General features: G+C 50.2%; 1 protein-coding gene across 4 annotated transcripts in view; it reads right to left on the reverse strand.

Moving 5' to 3' along the window:
• Nucleotides 1-17,212, reverse strand: part of RAB37 (RAB37, member RAS oncogene family) — a 54,969-nt gene that overhangs the window by 2,579 nt on the left and 35,178 nt on the right. Inside the window, exons 2-7 of one of the 4 annotated variants that reach the window (XM_072746677.1) lie at nucleotides 8,416-8,526; nucleotides 2,459-2,569; nucleotides 1,350-1,391; nucleotides 816-882; nucleotides 672-724; nucleotides 35-100 (exon numbers count right to left, since the gene is read on the reverse strand). In XM_072746677.1, the coding sequence (XP_072602778.1) occupies nucleotides 35-100; nucleotides 672-724; nucleotides 816-882; nucleotides 1,350-1,391; nucleotides 2,459-2,569; nucleotides 8,416-8,526 (450 nt within the window). Of the gene's footprint in view, nucleotides 1-34; nucleotides 101-671; nucleotides 725-815; nucleotides 883-1,349; nucleotides 1,392-2,458; nucleotides 2,570-4,840; nucleotides 5,002-8,415; nucleotides 8,527-17,212 lie in introns of those variants that run through there. The other 3 variants (XM_025999691.2, XM_025999692.2, XM_025999693.2) reach the window with 3 other exon arrangements.

The raw sequence follows: 17,212 nt of genomic DNA on the forward strand, positions 1-17,212 counted from the left end.
GTGAGAGAGGAGGCGCAGGGATGGGCTCACTCACCTTGTTGCCGAGCAGCATGATCACTACATCCCTCTGGGCGTACTCATGAATCTCAGTGAGCCAGGCCTGTGGGAGAGGGTGAGCCGAGCCAGGTGGCACCTGAGAACCAGCCCTACCCTCCCTCCTTCTCCCTTGTCCTTCTTTTGCCTGTCTGGTTTTCCTGGGCTACTGCCTGTACCCCTGCATTCTGTTATCTGCCTATCGGGTCTTGATCAGTCTTCCTTACCAAACCCCAAGCACTGTAACTCCTCATTCTCTGGAAGATGGAGATGGCAAGAACAGAAAGGTTCACTGTCTGCTAGAATCACTTTCTTTGCCACCTGGGGCGGGATGTATGGCTAGACTCCCCTGCTTGGGTTCTCCCCTTGGCCTCTGTGGGTGGGTAATTGTCACGAATTGCACTCAGGGATCACAGGGCTAAGCAGGTGGCACAGGCGCCCAGCAGCCTGCCTGGCCTTCATGTCCACGTGCCGACCAAATGCCCAGCAACAGCTTATTACATCTGAGTCATAGCTCAGGTGTTTTCAAATAGGCGGCAGAGGTCCACGCTCCACCCCCTCCCACAAAGCAGGAAGCAGTCCTAGCCTGCGGAGGCCCCGCCTTGGCTGCTTCTGGGTGGCATGTGAAGGGGACCTACCCGGATGTTGTCGAAGGAAGACTTGTTGGTGATGTCATAGAGCAGGAGCAAGGCTGTAGGGAGAGAGAGAGATCACACAGGGAACATGGAGCTGGGGCTGGGAAGGGTGGGTATCACAGGTGGGCTGGGGGCGGGGGGACTTACCCTGGGCATCTCGGTAATAAGCATGTGTGACACTGCGGAATCGCTCCTGCCCGGCTGTATCCCAGATCTGAGAAGGGACAGACAGATGGTCAGAAGGAGGCTGTGGGCCCGAGCCATGCTGGGCGGAGGGAACCCACGTTGGAATAGGAGAGATGTGTGGGAAGGTACCCAGGGGCTTCTGAACATCTGATGTCCTAGACAGTGGTGCTCTTGAGTTCACCAGCTCATCCAGGCTGCAGTGTCCTCCCTAGCCCGGGTTGGGGGCATCCGGTCTCCCAGAGCAGATGAGGCCTGGGAAACTGCAGAGGAGCTGGAGCAAGCCTAAGCTTCTCTGAAGGCCGTGGAGCTGCCTTTGCTAGAAGAGAGGGTGGCTGGGGAATTGCTTTTTCTACAGACTTCAAAAGCCATTTCCTCTGGGCCCCACAGGAAATTGCCCCAGGCTGAGGGCAGGGCTGCAGGCCTCCTGCGGTTTGGGTGCAGAACAAGGGCAGCCACCTCCATCTTCCCCCCCCTCCCCTGTGGTTCTGGTCTCACCTGCAGCTTCACCCTCACACCATCCACGGTCACCACCTTGTTCTGAAAGAGACAAGGGAGGAGGGAGGGAGGATTTGGAAGGCAGGGGAGGCTTGGATTCTTGACATCCTACCGAGAAGCAGACATTCTGTCCTGGTGGCTGCCCTGGGTTAAAGGGGGTGCAATGAGCCCCAGAGACATCTCCAGCCGGATCACTCCTTCAGGGCAGCAGGACCCTGTCTCCAGAGACCCCTGATTGCAGAGTTCTTAGAGGGACTTCTGTGCTTTTCTTACAACATGCTGGGGCCAGAGGAGCCTGAGAACCCACCTGGCTCTCCCCAGACCTCAGCACAGGGCTGGTTCCTGGGGGCCCCTTGCCTGTTTCCCCACTTCCATCCATCTTCCCTGGAGCTCAGCCCCACCCTGCAGAACCCAGCCCTTAGAGGTAAGATGCCCCCCAGCATCCTGGGCACGGCAGAGGCTGGATCTGCAGGGTGGTCTTTCCTCTGGATGCTCACTAGTTCTCCTAAGTGAAGCTTCAGTTCCCTTCCTGTTGGGAGAGAGGCACCCAGCCTCTACATAGCCTCTGTCCCCCCACCCCCCCACCTGGGTGAGACCTTATTCTCCTGGACCTGTTGGGTAGAGAGTGGCAGAGTGCTACATCCCTGACGCAGATTGGTAAAGATGGGTTCCTCAAGATGACAGGGAGCCTGGTGAACCTGGCTCTTCAACCTAGTGCAGTGCTGTGCTTCCAGGAACTCCAGAAAGACCTGCGGGCCTCTGAGGCCTTGCCAAACGGGTCCAGCTCAGAGGGCAAAGAGCAAGGGTGCCCTAGGCCAGGAAACTCAGCTCACACCGTGGGATGTGTCTGCCCTGCTGTGGGGCAGACTTTTAAGACTCAATGTCTCATTGCTCATCTTATAGGTGGGCAGAGAGCCCCCCACCATGCCCAGACTCCTTGAACCTGGCCACCTCTGTGGTCCCAAGGGGAGCACCCCTGGTGCCCTCTGGGCAGTGAGCCACAGCAACTCTGAGGAGCCAGGGCGGGCAAGGAGAGGACAGCACACACTGTGCCCAAGCTCTGGCCCCTCTGGCTTGCAGCTGGGAGCAGGAGCCTGCGGCCACCTCACCCTGAAGTCTATGCCGACGGTGGCTATGAAGTTTCCGGACAGGAAGGCCCCATCTTTGAATTGGATCAGGAAACAGGTTTTGCCAACACCTGAGTCTCCCAGAAGCATCACCTAGGAGATGGGGGCAGAGGCAGTTAATGGGGAGTTGGGGCAAATTTCTGGGTTTCCAGGGAGAGAGACCCTGAAAAGAGGGGCAGAGGAGCAGAGGGCCAGGGAAGGATGCTGTCAGTACCGAGGGCTACCTGCTTCTGGAAAGTTCACCGTTCCCTTCACCTGCCTCTCCTCTCCACTCCATGGCTCAGCTTATTTCTCAGGCCCTCCCTCTGGCCCTCCCTCTGACTCTTCTGTCCTCACCCAATATCCTGGAAGCCTGTGTTCAGACCTCAGCACTCACAGGTCAGCAAATGGACTCAGTGGCCTCAAAGAACCACCCCTTCCAGAAGGGAAGTGTTAATACCATGGACAGGGATCACCACCCAAGGGAGGCTACAGGATCTGATAGGGGCGGGCACTGTTGTGTGCAAAGGCATATTCTAAAATTACCTCTGCTCTTGTTTTCCTTTCTTTTCTTGGTCACAACATTTATCTGGAAGTTTCTAATGACATTTTATGTTTATAAAAGGGTTGCATGAGGGGCACCTGGGTGGCTCAGTGGTTGAGTATCTGCTTTCAGCTCAGGTCATGATCTGGGGTCCTGGGATCAAGTCCCACATCAGGCTCCCCACGGGAGCCTGCTTCTCCCTCTGCCTATGTCTCTGCCTCTCTCACTGTGTCTCTCATGAATAAATAAATAACAGTTTTAAAAAAAGGGTTGAATGAACTAGGGAGGGTTGAAATTTATACTGAAATTAGGAGACCACAAGTCTGATGTTCCTTCTGTAGAAAACTCCCAAGTGGGATGGATGGCTGCAAATTAGCATCCTTGGGCCACTGTAGAGGAATCTGGCCCAAGGAGCTCTTGCCAGGCTCCTCCCAGACTGGCCTGGACTCAGTCTCCTGCAGCTAAGCCAGGGGCCCCCCTCCACAGATGCTGCTTGACCCAGGGGAGATGGAGGGCTGGAGGCTGGGGAGCCCTCTGGAGCCTGCACTGCTCCCTGGCTCCTGGGTCCTAGCCCTGGAGGGGAAGGGGGGAGAGAAGGGGGGGAGGGAGGGAGGGTGAGCTCCTGCATACTTTACAGATCACAGCTGCCTGGAACAAGATGCTCACCACCCATCCAGCCAGGCAATTCCACCAAACACAAACACCCGCCCAGCCTTGCCACCTCCTAGGCAAACAGCCCAGCTGGCTTGTCAGGCCAGGAGGTCAGGCGGTCTCCACCAGCCTGGGGGCTGGCCCTTAGCAGCTCCCCCTCCCCTGAAAGCATAGGGGCCCATTTCCTGCCACCAGCCCACACAGGACGCCTATCTCAACGGCTCTGGGTGGGTGACTTGCAGAGTAGCTTCCCCTGAAACAATGAGGGTGGAGGCCTCAGATCCTAGTGAGAGTGAACCTGGGGTGGGGGTGGGGGAGGACACCAAGGCACAGGAAGAGGCAGGTCCTCCAAGGCGACGCAGCACAAGACAGGGCAGCCCCTCACTCATCCCCAGCGTTACAGAGGAAGAGTGGAAGCTCCCTCAAGGCCTCTTTCAGAGTTCCTGGTCCCAGCCTCCTCCGTGGGCCCAGAGGGGGGGCAGACAGACCAGCGTCCATCACTTTCCCTCACCTGCTTCTGTACAGGGTGGCCCTGCAGAGGAAATGGGCCCCAGAGAACTGACTTAAGCTCACCCACGGGGGACTTGTGACTAAGTCACAAGAATCTTAGGTTCAAAAAATTCTCAGGTGGGCCTGCACTTTGGTTAGCAACATCCTCCTGGAAGAAGGTGGGAGGCGATGGCTGCGAGGGCGGAAAGGAGAGGGGGTAGGGCTTGGGGGCAGCTGGGGACCTACAGAGCTCCAGGCCCCACCGAGAACTTAGGGGGGGGGGGCATGAGCCCCGCAACTGCGCTGCCGCCAGGGGGTGTCCTCTCCTTAAGGAGAGGAGGTCGCCGGGTGTCCTTACAGCCTAGCTTTTGGAGGTGCCTGTGCCCAATGGGGTTGGATGCTCAACCCATATGGAGAAACGCGGGCTTCCCGGGAGATCGTAGCAGCAGGGTGGGTTGGGGTCCGCCGTGTGGGGAGTCACTCGTCCTTCCGACCTTCCTCTCCCCACCCTTGCTGAGCCAGCCCAGCTCTCGGACGTGGGCATGGAGCCAGGCGCAGTCTCCACCCTTCCTCCCTGCTCTGGGAGCCCCGGCTCCTTGCAGACGCAGCCAGAAAGGGGCTCGGGGGGGGGGGGGGGGTGTCGGGGCAAAGGGTGCGCGGGAGGGGAGGCCCTCAGAGCCGGCTGGGGAGTGCCCACCCACCTTGCCCGTGACATCGTAGCTCGGACTGCAGGGCGGGGAGTGCTCGGGGGCCTCTCCATCCCGGGTGGCAGCGGCGCCAGACATGCCCGTCATGTCCCCTGGACCAGAGGTGAACTAGGGCTGGTGGCGGGCGAGGGACAGCGCAGGGACCGCCCCGCTCTAGGCTCCACCCAATCCTCCCACCCTCCACTGCCCCGGCCCGGACCCCGACAGGCTCCTCCCTCCGTCCCGCCGCCCCGACGGCACCTGCCGGGACAGGCTGCCTCGCGGGGGCGCGCGCAGCTGCAGAGACCCGGGCTGGGTCCCCCGGAGGAGCAGGTCCTGGAAATGCGGTCGGGCGCCCGGTTCAGGCTGCCGCTGCGCAGCGCGGTCCGCAGGCGGCGCCCCAGCCCCGGCCCGCGGCGCCCGACAGGTGTCCCCGCCCCCCCCTCCCACGCGTGGCTGTGGGCTGGGGACGCCCCTGGGCAGTCCGGCGCTGTTTTTTTTTTTTTAATTTTTATTTATTTATGATAGTCACACACACACACACAGAGAGAGAGAGAGAGAGGCAGAGACACAGGGAGAAGCAGGCTCCATGCAGGGAGCCCGACGTGGGATTCGATCCCGGGTCTCCAGGATCGCGCCCTGGGCCAAAGGCAGGCGCTAAACCGCTGCGCCACCCAGGGATCCCCCGGGCGCTGTTTTTGAGACCAGGTTTGCAGCGTGAGGAAGGCGCTCAGGCACTTTTGCTTATGCTAATCACCCCAGCACGACCTCATCTGAATATCATTTTATTTACCCACCAGAATTCGCCTCGTCCATAGACACTGCGGGTTTTCACGGGCCCCTGGCGGGTGCTAGGACTTTGACCCTTTCTAGTGGAGATCAGCTCTCATTTCTCCCCGACCTGTTGGGCCGCGCCCAGAATGACCCATCCTGGGAAAGCCTTGTCCCCCCAGCTCCCCACTCCCCAATCTAGGCGCTCCTGAAGGCAAGGCTGACCCTATTCACACGTGGCCCTGGGCTCCTGGCACTGAGCAGGCCTTAAATGTTTGCTATTAAATGAATTCATGAAGTGGCGCATCATTTTGAGCAGACTCTCCAGGACATCCCAGGTGACATCCCAGGTGACAGAGTGGGCGTGTGTCCTGGGTTGTCCCTATTAGGCTTCAGGGGCTCTGTTGCGAGGGCCAACCATTCACTTACTGCCGTCCCAGCATTCTATACAAGCACACACAGCAGACAGTGGCATTACAAAGGAATGGATAAAGGGCGTGTAGGCCAAGAGGGGCATCTGCACCTCTTTACTTAGGTGTTGGGGGGTAACGGGCAAGGGACAGGTGTGGCTTATAGGAGGTATAGGCCTGTTGGGGACTGTGTGTACACCTGCCTCTAGCCCTGTGATTTTGGCATCAGCTGGAGCTATTTTCTGGCACTGGGCCTGCCGTAGCCTTGTCTGTACGTAGGGTGGGCCTCAGAGAGCCATCTATGGGAGCGGAGAAGCTGTACAGTACTCTGCAGATGTGCACTGTTGCCTGCTATTTAGAGGCCAGGGTCTCTTGCTGCAAATAACGCCCCAGCCCAGTGTCCCAGGCACTGAGCTCCTGAGTGCTTACATTGGAACCCTGCAGGGGCAACAGTTTTTAGAACAAGAGGCTGAGGAGCAATGAGAGAGAGGAGGTGACATGGCCCTTGACCCCTTTCCACTGCAAAGCACACTGTTATGGGTTACATTATGTCCCTCAAAACATCTGTTGAAATCCTAGCTCCTAGTTCCTCAGAATGTGACTTTATTTGGAAGTGGCGTTGCTCATGGGACTAGTTAAGGTGAAGTCATACAAGAGTAGGGTAAGCCCTTAATCCAATATGACTGGTGTCCTCAGAGGAGGAGGAGCAGACACACAGGGAGAAGATGGCCCTGTGAAGACAGAGTCAGAGATTGGGGTGGTGCATCAACAAACCAAGGATTACTGGGAGCCACCAAAAGCTGGGAGAGGCAAGGAAGGAGCCCCTCCTAGAGCCTGCAGAGGGAAGTGTGGGCTTCTAACTTTCAGCTGGAGTTTGTGTTGTCGGCTCAATCAAGACCCTCCTTTGTCCTGTGGTAGGTTTGGGAGAACCAGGCCTGTCCTGTGTCAGCCTGCTTCAGGCTCTCAGTTTGACTACATAACTTTCTTCCTTCTTATTTTTTTTCTTTTCTTTTTTTTAATTTTTTTATTTATGATAGTCACACACAGAGAGAGAGAGAGAGAGAGAGAGAGAGAGACAAGCAGAGACACAGGCAGAGGGAGAAGCAGGCTCCATGCACCGGGAGCCCGGAGCCCGACGTGGGATTCGATCCCGGGTCTCCAGGATCGCGCCCTGGGCCAAAGGCAGGCACCAAACTGCTGCGCCACCCAGGGATCCCTTTCTTCCTTCTTAGAGGCAAGATGCCTCACTTTTCTTACCAGGCTAGTGGCAAAATTTGGAGGTCCCACCCCTATGCATCTGGGGAGTATGAATCAGAGCTTTCTCACTCACATCCACCCCACTGTCTTCCCTCTGAGTTTGACTGGTGGAAGGATGGGCATGGAATGGCTGGAGGGAGAAGGCTGGTAGCTGTAAGGGCCCCCTATGACCTCATATGCTGAGGGGCAGACTGGGTATGGGCTCATGGTGGGGGATGCCTGGCATGGCAGCCTCGTTCAAGGCCTCAGGAATTGTCTGGGCAGCTGTGCTCTCCTGGGACTCAGTCCTGCCTTTCCCAGCATTCTGTTGGCCCGTCATGGGAGAACCCTGGGCACCAGTGTCTCAGCTTGGATTCTAGGCCCTGGGATACACGCTTTCATTTCTGCTTTATCTGAATCTCTGTCCATCACGAGTCATTGCCTTCCTTGCTGTGACCCAACAGGCAAGCCCAGTTTCTGGGGTTCCCCTGTCTCTTCCCACCAGTATGGTGCTGCTGCATCCCAGCCCTGGGTCTGGTCCCACAGACCTTGTGCTCTGAGGAGATCCAGAGTGCTTTAACCCTTGACCTGCAGCTCCCTAGGAACCACACAACGGTGTTAAATTTGAACTGTGCTTAGCATTTCAAGCTATTCTTTTGCCTTTCCACATTCTTCTTGCCTTGGAAGGTGGACCTGAGCAATACGTATCAAAATATTCTTTCTAGTTTCAGTTGTGTTCAGCCAATGGGGAGTCCTGGGAGGAGATATGGGAGCATGAGGAGAGTAAGGAAGGAGGGAGCTGACTTGCTGGGTCAGCTAGCTCCCAGGAGGATTACTATGAGTTGTTGTGTTTCTCCTCTGAGGGTCACAGCCTCTGCCAGCCAGCCCTCCCCATGCAGCCTTTTGTCCCTGGGCTCTGGCAGTGGTTCCTTCCTCTCATTTATTTTTTTTTAATTTTTTTTTTTTAGGGCTAAAGCTGGAATGGAGGGTCTGTGCTATGCATGGGCACTGCCTCATATCCCCTGGTTCTCTAACACCCTGCCTCCACCTTGGTAAGTAGTCTTCTTATTAAACTTTCTTGAATGATCCAATGTGGACATCCACCTGTTTTACCTCTTTCCTGCTGGGACCCTGACAGAGACACACCAGGGCTCCAAATCTGGAGGTACTTACTGTGAATCCAATGCCCACGGTGGCCGAGAAGGAGCCTGGGATGAACTTGCCCTGGTCGAACTGAACCAGCAGAGATGTCTTCCCCACGCCACTGTCACCCACCAGGATGGTCTGCAATGGAGCAAGAAAGGGTCTGTGGTTTGAACTGGGCTTCTGAGATGTGGTTGTGGCTGTGGGAGTGGGCTCCTTCTAAACACACACGTGCGCACACACACAGAAGTGCACACATGCGTGCACACTAAAGTCACTAAAGAGGCATGAAAGCATAGAAGGTACCTTGTTTTGCCTTATGTTTTTTGTTTTGTTTTTAAGATTTTATTTATTAATTCACAAGAGACACACAGAGAGGCAGAGACACAAGCAGAGGGAGATGCAGGTTCCCTGCAGGGGCCTGATGTGGGACTTGATCCCTGGATCCTGGAATCACGACCCAAGCTGAAGGCAGACGCTAAACCACTGAGCCACCCAGGCATCCCGTTTCACCCCATGTTAATGGACATCTGAGGTGACCATGAGAACTTGCCTCTTAGACTTCCAATCACAGGGTCATAACTGACTGAAGCCCCTCTGTGTGCTCTGAGTCCTCCAATAGGTATGTTTGCACCCAGGCCATCCTTCTCATGGGCAGTTTCCAGCCAAAGGCAGAGTGTGGCAGGGACACTGAGGAAGGCCTGTTTCAGGCTCAAGGACTCCCTCATAATTTTACAGATCCTTCCAGAGATTGTACAGCTGTCTCCTTCACTTGGGGGACAGACCTGCATCATGGTCTGTGGGCTTTCCCTGACTCTCCCCACTTCTACTTGATTTTTTTTTCTTTTTTAATATTTTATTTATTTATTTGAGAGAGAGAGAGAGACAGAGATAGCAACAGAGAGCACGAATGGGGAGGAGAGGGAGAAGCAGGCTCCTGCTGAGCAGGGAGCCCAATGCCAAGCTTTATCCTAGGACCCTGGGATCATGACCTGAGCCGAAGGCAGATGCCTAACTGACTGAGCCACCCAGGTGTCCCTACACTACTTTTTTCATGGATATTTCCCTTAATAAATTCCCTGCACTTTTAATTCCCTTTGGCACCAGCTTCTAGGGAGAATAACACAATGGGTCTCCCTTACAGGAAAGTCTAAAAAAATCATTGTCTATAGAATAAAAAAAATAAAAATGTCTGGATATTTGCCTTGGGAAGCGTTTGCACTTGGTCCTGGAGCATTGGAGGGGATAACATTTCAATAGAAGCAGAGCTTGGGAAAGAAGGGAATGGTTACTTCTGTACCTGGACGAAGTAGTGGGGGAGGGTTAGCCTAGAAGGTCAGGTGCTATATTTCTAAGAAAATCATAAGCACCTGGAGGCTGGTACTCAGCAGCCTCTCAATGAATGAATGAATGAATGAATGAGTGGATGGATAAATAAATGAATTGTAAATGCCTTAGTTTCAAAAGAGACAATAGCTACTTTCCAAAGACAAGCATTCAAGGTCATTAGAAAGGCTCAAGAGGTGCCAACTTTAGCTGGACTTGCAAAACCATAAAGATGTAAAAAACCAAAAATATAAAAACATAATGATTGATAGGGTCTCTTGGAATTGGACCCATGGCCCCAGTGGTGGCTCTGACAGTGGCATTGAATTGGCAGCAGGGTAAACACGAGATTGTGATGTTGACTTTGGATGTCTCCTGACTGTGGCCCCCCACTCCCACTTCCCAAACCAAATTTTATTCAGGTTTTATTTCCTCCTGGGTTAAAGGGCTCCATTTGTTTGTCGTGTGCCAGTGGCTTTAATAATTTACATCTCAAATCCAACTTCCTCAGGCTTCCCAGAGAAACTATTCCAGAAGGTGAAGGGTCAGAGTCTCCATGTACACCTTCTTCATTCACTAAATGATATAACACATTGGCATTCTTTTCCCTTTTATTCTTTTCCTTTTCAGAGTGAAGGATTCACATTCTTCTTTCATTGTATTAAAACAGTTCCATCTTCTTGGGACCTTTTCTGGTTTAGTGGGGACACAGTCCAGGGTGACAGAGTTCAGCATTTCAGATCCTGCTGAATCTTGCCTGGGGGCAGGAGCAGGATGTGGCTGCCACGTTTTGGTGCAGAGCTTCTGAAAACCCTATATTCAGATGTATCTTCCTGGTTAGTAGGAAGATATATTTGTCAAGGTAGGAAGATAGGACACATTTGATTTGATAGTTTTCTTTTTTAAAAGATTTGTTTTTTTACTAGAGAGAGAGAGCTTGTGCATGAGAGAGAGACAATGAAAGCAAGCACACAGAGGGAGAGGGAGAAGCAGACTCTCTGCTGAGCAGAAAACCCAATGTGGGGCTTGATCCCAGGACCCTGAGATCATGACCTGAGCTGAAGGCAGACACTTAACTGCCTGAGCCATTCAGGCACCCCGATTTGAGGCTTTTAAAGCTTGATTTAGAACATTAGAATATTGAGACATATGGTATATGGGTCTCCATTTGTATTCTAGCCCTAGTCCCCCAAATGTTAAGGATGAGCTTGCCTCAGTCCATTAGCTTAGATATACAATAGAGTTATTCTCTCCGCAATAGCTGCCAGGATTTTCCTGAAGTTTTTCCAGGTTGGCTCCAAATTTCACTGCTTGGAGAAGCTGAATGTCAACCTCAAATCCAGATTATCCACTGTACCTTCCCTCCTCTGGAGCATTCGTGAAAATGTTAATTAATCATGGTTCTAATAGGAAATTTTGTGCCAACTTTGCCACCATTCAGACAAGTATTTTTGTTTTGTCTTTTTAAAAAAATTTTAAATTATTTTTTAAATTTCAATTTAGTTAACATATTATTAGTTACCGGGGTAGAATTTAGTGATTCATCAGTTGCTTATAATACCCAGTGTCATTAAATCAAGTGTCCTTCTTAATGCCCATCACCCAATTGCCCCATCTCTCCATCCCTCTTCCCTCCAACAACCCTGTTTGTTTTGAGGAAGCGCCATACTGTTCTCCAGTGTGGCTGCACCAGTTTGCCTTCCCACCAACAGTGTAAGAAGGTTCCCCTTTCTCCACATCCTCACCAACATCTGTTGTTTCCTGAGTTGTTAATTTTAGCCATTCTGATTGATGTGAGGTGGTATTTCATTGTAGTTTTTGATTTGTATTTCCCTGATAATGAGTGATGTTGAGCATGTTTTCATGTATCAGCCACCTGGATGTCTTCTTTGGAAAAAATGTATATTAATGTCTTCTGCCTGTCTCCTAACTGGATTATTTGGTTTTTGGGTGTTGAGTTTAATAAGTTCTTTATATTCTCTGGCTTTTCTATTGGTCCTTGCTAAAAGCCAGGGCCTGATATTAAATTGTTCTTCAGCAAACACCTGTCAATGGGAGCTGGGCTAAGATTGCCTCGGCACCCTACTTTCCTGTGACTTTGTGATTCAGGGGGAACATTTAGAAAGCTTAGGTGAATGGGGTAGTTACCATGGCTCCTAAAGTGGCCCTGAGCAACCTTCTTAATAAGACAGAAATTCAGATACCATAAAGAAAAAGATGGATAGATCTGAATGCACAGAAATAAAAATGTTCTGGTTGGCAGGAGATACTGAAATCAAATGAGAAATGGTAGAGAGGAAATATTTTCAAGACAGACAAAAAGTTAGTATATGTAGTAATATAAAGATCTCTCAAAAGAAAATCTCAATAGTAAAGTGAACAAAGAATAAGAACAGGTATATTTTGTGAGTGTGTAAATGTGGTTAGTTCTGTGTGTCAACTTGGCCGGGTGATAGTATCCAGTTACTTTTTTAAAAAGATTTTTTATTTTTATTTAAGATTTTATTTATTTATGAGAGACAGAGAGAATGAGAGAGAGAGAGAGAGGCAGAGACACAGGCAGAGGGAGAAGCAGGCTCCATACAGGGAGCCTGACGTGGGACTCGATCCCAGGTCTCTAGGATCACACCCTGGGCTGCAGGCGGTGCTAAACTGCTGCACCACTGGGGCTGCCCAGCATCCAGTTACTTAATTAAACATTAGTCTATTATGTTGCTGTGAGGGTATAATATGGATGCATAGGTTTTAAAATTTTTATTTTTATTTTTTTGGGGATGCATAGATTTTATATTACAGATATCATTAATAGATTTGCAATCAGTTGACTTGTAAGTCTTCAGAAATCTCTGTGAGCCTCATCCAATTAATTGAAAGACCTTAGAGCAAAACTGAGGCTTACCTGAGGAAGAAGAAATTCTGTTCAAAATTGCAGCATCAAACTTCTGCCTGAGAATTTCCAGCCTGCCACTCTGTTCTACAGAATTTAGATTTGTCACCCCCCCATAGTCATGTAAGGCAATTCCTTGAACTAAATCTTTCTCAATATATTTTGTACTGGCTCTGTTTGTCTGATACAATATTACATATAACACTTTGATAAAAGTATGATAATGGTCAATATTGGTTGAGATTTGGGGAAACAGGCACTCACATATACACCATTGGTGGGAGCATCCTTTGGGGGCATTTTGAAGAACAATTGACAGCATCTATCAAAGTTACAAATGCAAATTCCTCTGACTCAGCAGTTCTATGGTTTTACTTACAAAATTTTACCAAAATATGTGTACAAGGATGTTCAAGGTCATATGTATAAGAGCAAATAATTCAGCCATTGGGACTGCTTAAATAAGCTGTAGAATATCCATGCAATGCAATACTATGGGAACCCATAAAAGAATGAGGTAGGCTTGCCTGGCTGGCTCAGTCTGTGGAGCATGCAACTCTTGATCTCAGGGTTGTGAGTTCAAGCCCCACATGGAGTGTAGAGATAAATTTCTTTTTTTTTTTTTAAAGAATGAGACAGATCTCTATGTGATGTTTGGGAAAAATGATATTATGGAGTAAAAGAAGGGGCAGAGAGGTACGTTTGTGTGCTGAATTATGTTGACTTCACTTGGGTGTATATGCTGATGATGCATATACTTTTTCTTTCTTTCTTTTTTTTTTTTAGAGAGGCAGCAGAGGCTGACTGTGGCTACCTTTGGGGTTCGGGAATGAAGAGAAGACTTTTACTTTTCTCTTTATCTCTTTTTATCCTTCCTTCCTTCTCTTCTTCCTCCTCCTCCTTCTCCTCCTGCTCTCCTTCTTTATAAAAACATTGCTTGCATTACTTTTTTAAAAAAGTGTTAACTGGAAGTATTGCAGAGTGGACGTCATCGGCCAGGCTTTCTTTTTGTACTTTTCTGTATTAAAAATAAGTGTAATAAACTGGTTGATGAAGTAAATTCATACTTGAGTTGATCCTTTACTTAACCTGAAATAAAGTGCTTTTCTACAGAAAAGAACAAAACATTGGTTTTGGAGACAGCTTCATATATCAAAGAACAGTTGTCTCTGCATGGGGCGGGGGATCAAGAGTAATTTAAAATGCATTCTTTATGTTTATTTATGTTCCATTCTCTTTCTGTTATGAACACACATTCCTTTGTAATTGGACGCACAGAAGTACGTCTGTGTATGTGTTAGGGGGGCACCCTGTGCTGGGTGACTCAGGTAAAAGCAAAGAGGTATGCACAGAATCTAGCCTAACTGTTGCTGAACAAATGCTTGATTTTACTTCTTCCAAATAAAGATGGCCCACTAAACAGTGCTTAAAAAAAAGTCAGGTTCTCTGGGCAGAGGGAGCCTGAATGGCAGCAGTTTCACTTTGCGGATTTCAGTGAGTGTTGCCTTAGATTTCTGAGGGGCAATGGCAAAGCAGCCCACACTCTGGCCTGAAAATTGCAGAGCTCTTTCACCTCATCTTTCCGGAGGGTTAACCCACTCTTTGGAGACCTTTGTTTTTCTAAAAAATAAGCTTTGCCTCTGCCTGAGTGCCTGGATTTAAGAACTTGGTTGAGACTCAGTTTCCCGTTCCATAGACTGCAGAAAAACGGCATTAGATCTGGAAAATGTTAAGGTTAGTGTTATCAGTGACTTGCTTTTTTTTTTTTTTTTAAAGATTTTATTTATTTACTCATGAGACACAGAGAGAGAGAGAGAGAGAGAGAGAGAGAGAGAGAGGCAGAGACGCAGGCAGAGGGAGGAGCAGGCTCCATGCAGGGAGCCTGACATGGGACTCGATCCTGGGTCTCCAGGATCACACCCTGGGCCCAAGGCAGCGCCAAACCGCTGAGCCACCTGGGCTGCCCAGTGACTTGCTTTGTTAAATCGACTTCCAGGTTATGATAATACATTCTTGCGTTTTGGAGGAGCCTGTTTTAGAAATAGCCGTGGAGTAGATACTCTGCTGCCAGCCAGCTCAAGGATGTGCTGTCTTACTAACTCTTGGCTATCAGGTTCAATCTTCATTGTGAGCACTGAACAGGACCAGAGGGCAGCTGGCTTCTGTCTCAGCCTCTCAAGCAGGAGACAGGATGGTAGTTCTTTACAAGCCAGACCCAATCGATGCATCGACACACACTTGTAATATACGTGCACATACGCTACATGTGTGCACACAAATTGCCATGGCACGCGTAGCATGTGTACACACACAACATACATGTGAGGACACATAGTGCTAGCCATGCAATGTACATATGTGTACACAGCTCCCACACATGCCTATGCACAAACAAGAAAACACCACACACGTGTTCATCCACACATGCACACACATCCACAAGCACTCATATTCATGCTTGTGCGTGTGTGTGTGCACGTACACACACATCCACAGGTGCTTTAGGAGAGGGGAACCTCAGAAGAGCCGCCCAATCCTTTCTTCCACAGATGGGGACATGGGAGCCTAGGGAGGGAGCTGACTTATGCAGGAGTTAATGACCAAGCCAGGACTAGGGCCTCCAGTAGGTTTTTGAGGATGCAAAGCTCCAGAACAGCCTGACTTCCCTGTAGTCCCCAGAGGTGCTTGTTTAGAGGAGCAACCTTACCTCCATTCAGAGACACTCAGATAATTATGTTCTTGACTCAAAGGGAATCCTTGGGACGCCTGGGTGGCTCAGTGGTTGAGTGTCTGCCTTTAACTCGGGTCATGATCCTGGGGTCTTGGGATCGAGTCCTGCATTGGGCTCCCTCCCAAGAGAGGGAAGGGACCCGAGAGGGTTGCCGTTTTGGTGTTCAAATCTAGGGTTTTTTTATATGCACTTTCGAGGAACTATCTTGAGCATCCTGAGTGTGGGCCTCCTGTGGATTGGCCACTGAGGTGTGCCCATCAGGGCTCTGATCATGCACCCGCCTACCTATTGGGTTATTGTTCATGTGTTGATGGTCTTTTGGGCTGACATCTGGAGACTAAACTGCCTCAACTTGTGATAGTGACCCATATTTTATGGTGAATTTTTTTTGCCTCAGAATTTTTTATAAAGGTCACTCCTGTAGAGGCTGCTAAACAGGATGCTGTTGTGGTCCTGTCTAAGCTGTAAAACAGGATGCTGGTGTGATCTTGTCTTAGGTATCCTGGCTCCCTATTTTCTTGTTGGGGACCCTGGCCCTGACTACCTAACTGACTGCCTAACTCCTAACACTTGGGTAAGCTGGCCCAGGAACAGAGGGCCAGGCCACAGGCAGGGCTTTGAGCAGCTCAGACGCTGGTAATTCTTTACCCTATATGACCAAGAAAGGAATGTTTACCCACAACTCAAAACATTTGTCCCTTCGTTTTTCAGGGATGTCCCAACTTGTTCAATTCCTCAGTCATTTCCGCTGGAAGCCAAATAGTGTTCCTGTTGCAAAGGCTGATGTCTCTCTTCTCTTCCCTTTCACTATTATTTATATTCCCCAAATGAATGAAGGGAAGGGAGAAGAAATGGGTAGGAAATATCAGAAAGGGAGACAGAACATGAAGACTCCTAACTCTGGGAAACGAACTAGGGGTGGTAGAAGGGGAGGAGGGTGGGGGGTGTGGGTGAATGGGTGACGGGCACTGAGGGGGGCACTTGACGGGATGAGCACTGCGTGTTATTCTGTATGTTGGCAAGTTGAACACCAATAAAAAATAAATTTATTGGGATCCCTGGGTGGCGTAGCGGTTTGGCGCCTGCCTTTGGCCCAGGGCGCGATCCTGGAGACCCGGGATCGAATCCCACGTCGGGCTCCCGGTGCATGGAGCCTGCTTCTCCTCCCTCTACCTGTGTCTCTGCCTCTCTCTCTCTCTCTCTCTCTCTCTGTGACTATCATAAATAAATTAAAATAAAATTCTTAAAAAAAATAAATTTATTATTAAAAAAATGCCATTAAAAAAAAAGGCTGATGTCTCACAGCCTAACTATACAGTACAGAGGATAGGCTTATTGAGCAGTGAGGACCAAGGGCTGACCGAGGCCTCACCCCAAATTGTTGATCTTACTTTATGGTCTGGAGATATGTAAAGTGGAAAGCCGTCTTTGGCCACATCCTGGAAACACTTGGCTTATCAACTGTTGTGTTTTTGTGTGTGTGTGCAAATAAGCCTCCTACACACCTACTCATTTCTGATTAGAATGTGAGGAGCTTATGCCCCTCCTTGGGACTCACTCGCTTCTCAAGATGGCATGTGACACTTAAGTGTGTGTGACACTTAGCAAAAGTGGCTCCAGGGGCAAAATCTGAGAAAGGGTCCTATCTTTCCCTAGTTTCTGTGCTCCACCTTGGGGCTTGCTGGGATCCTGATGGGGCAGGTAGGGGATGGACACAAAGTTGTCAGAAAGAAGGAGTAAGACAGACAAAGCTGGCACTGACCTTCTTCCTACTTCCATAGGTAGTTATTATAAGGTGGGGAGTGGGGAGAGAGGGGATAATAGCTATGAGCAATGAGCAGTTTTCTTTAGGAAGGAGCCCCTTATATAACTGAAAAGTTTCT

This window comes from Vulpes vulpes, chromosome 2, assembly GCF_048418805.1.
Source record: "Vulpes vulpes isolate BD-2025 chromosome 2, VulVul3, whole genome shotgun sequence".
NCBI lineage: Eukaryota > Metazoa > Chordata > Mammalia > Carnivora > Canidae > Vulpes > Vulpes vulpes.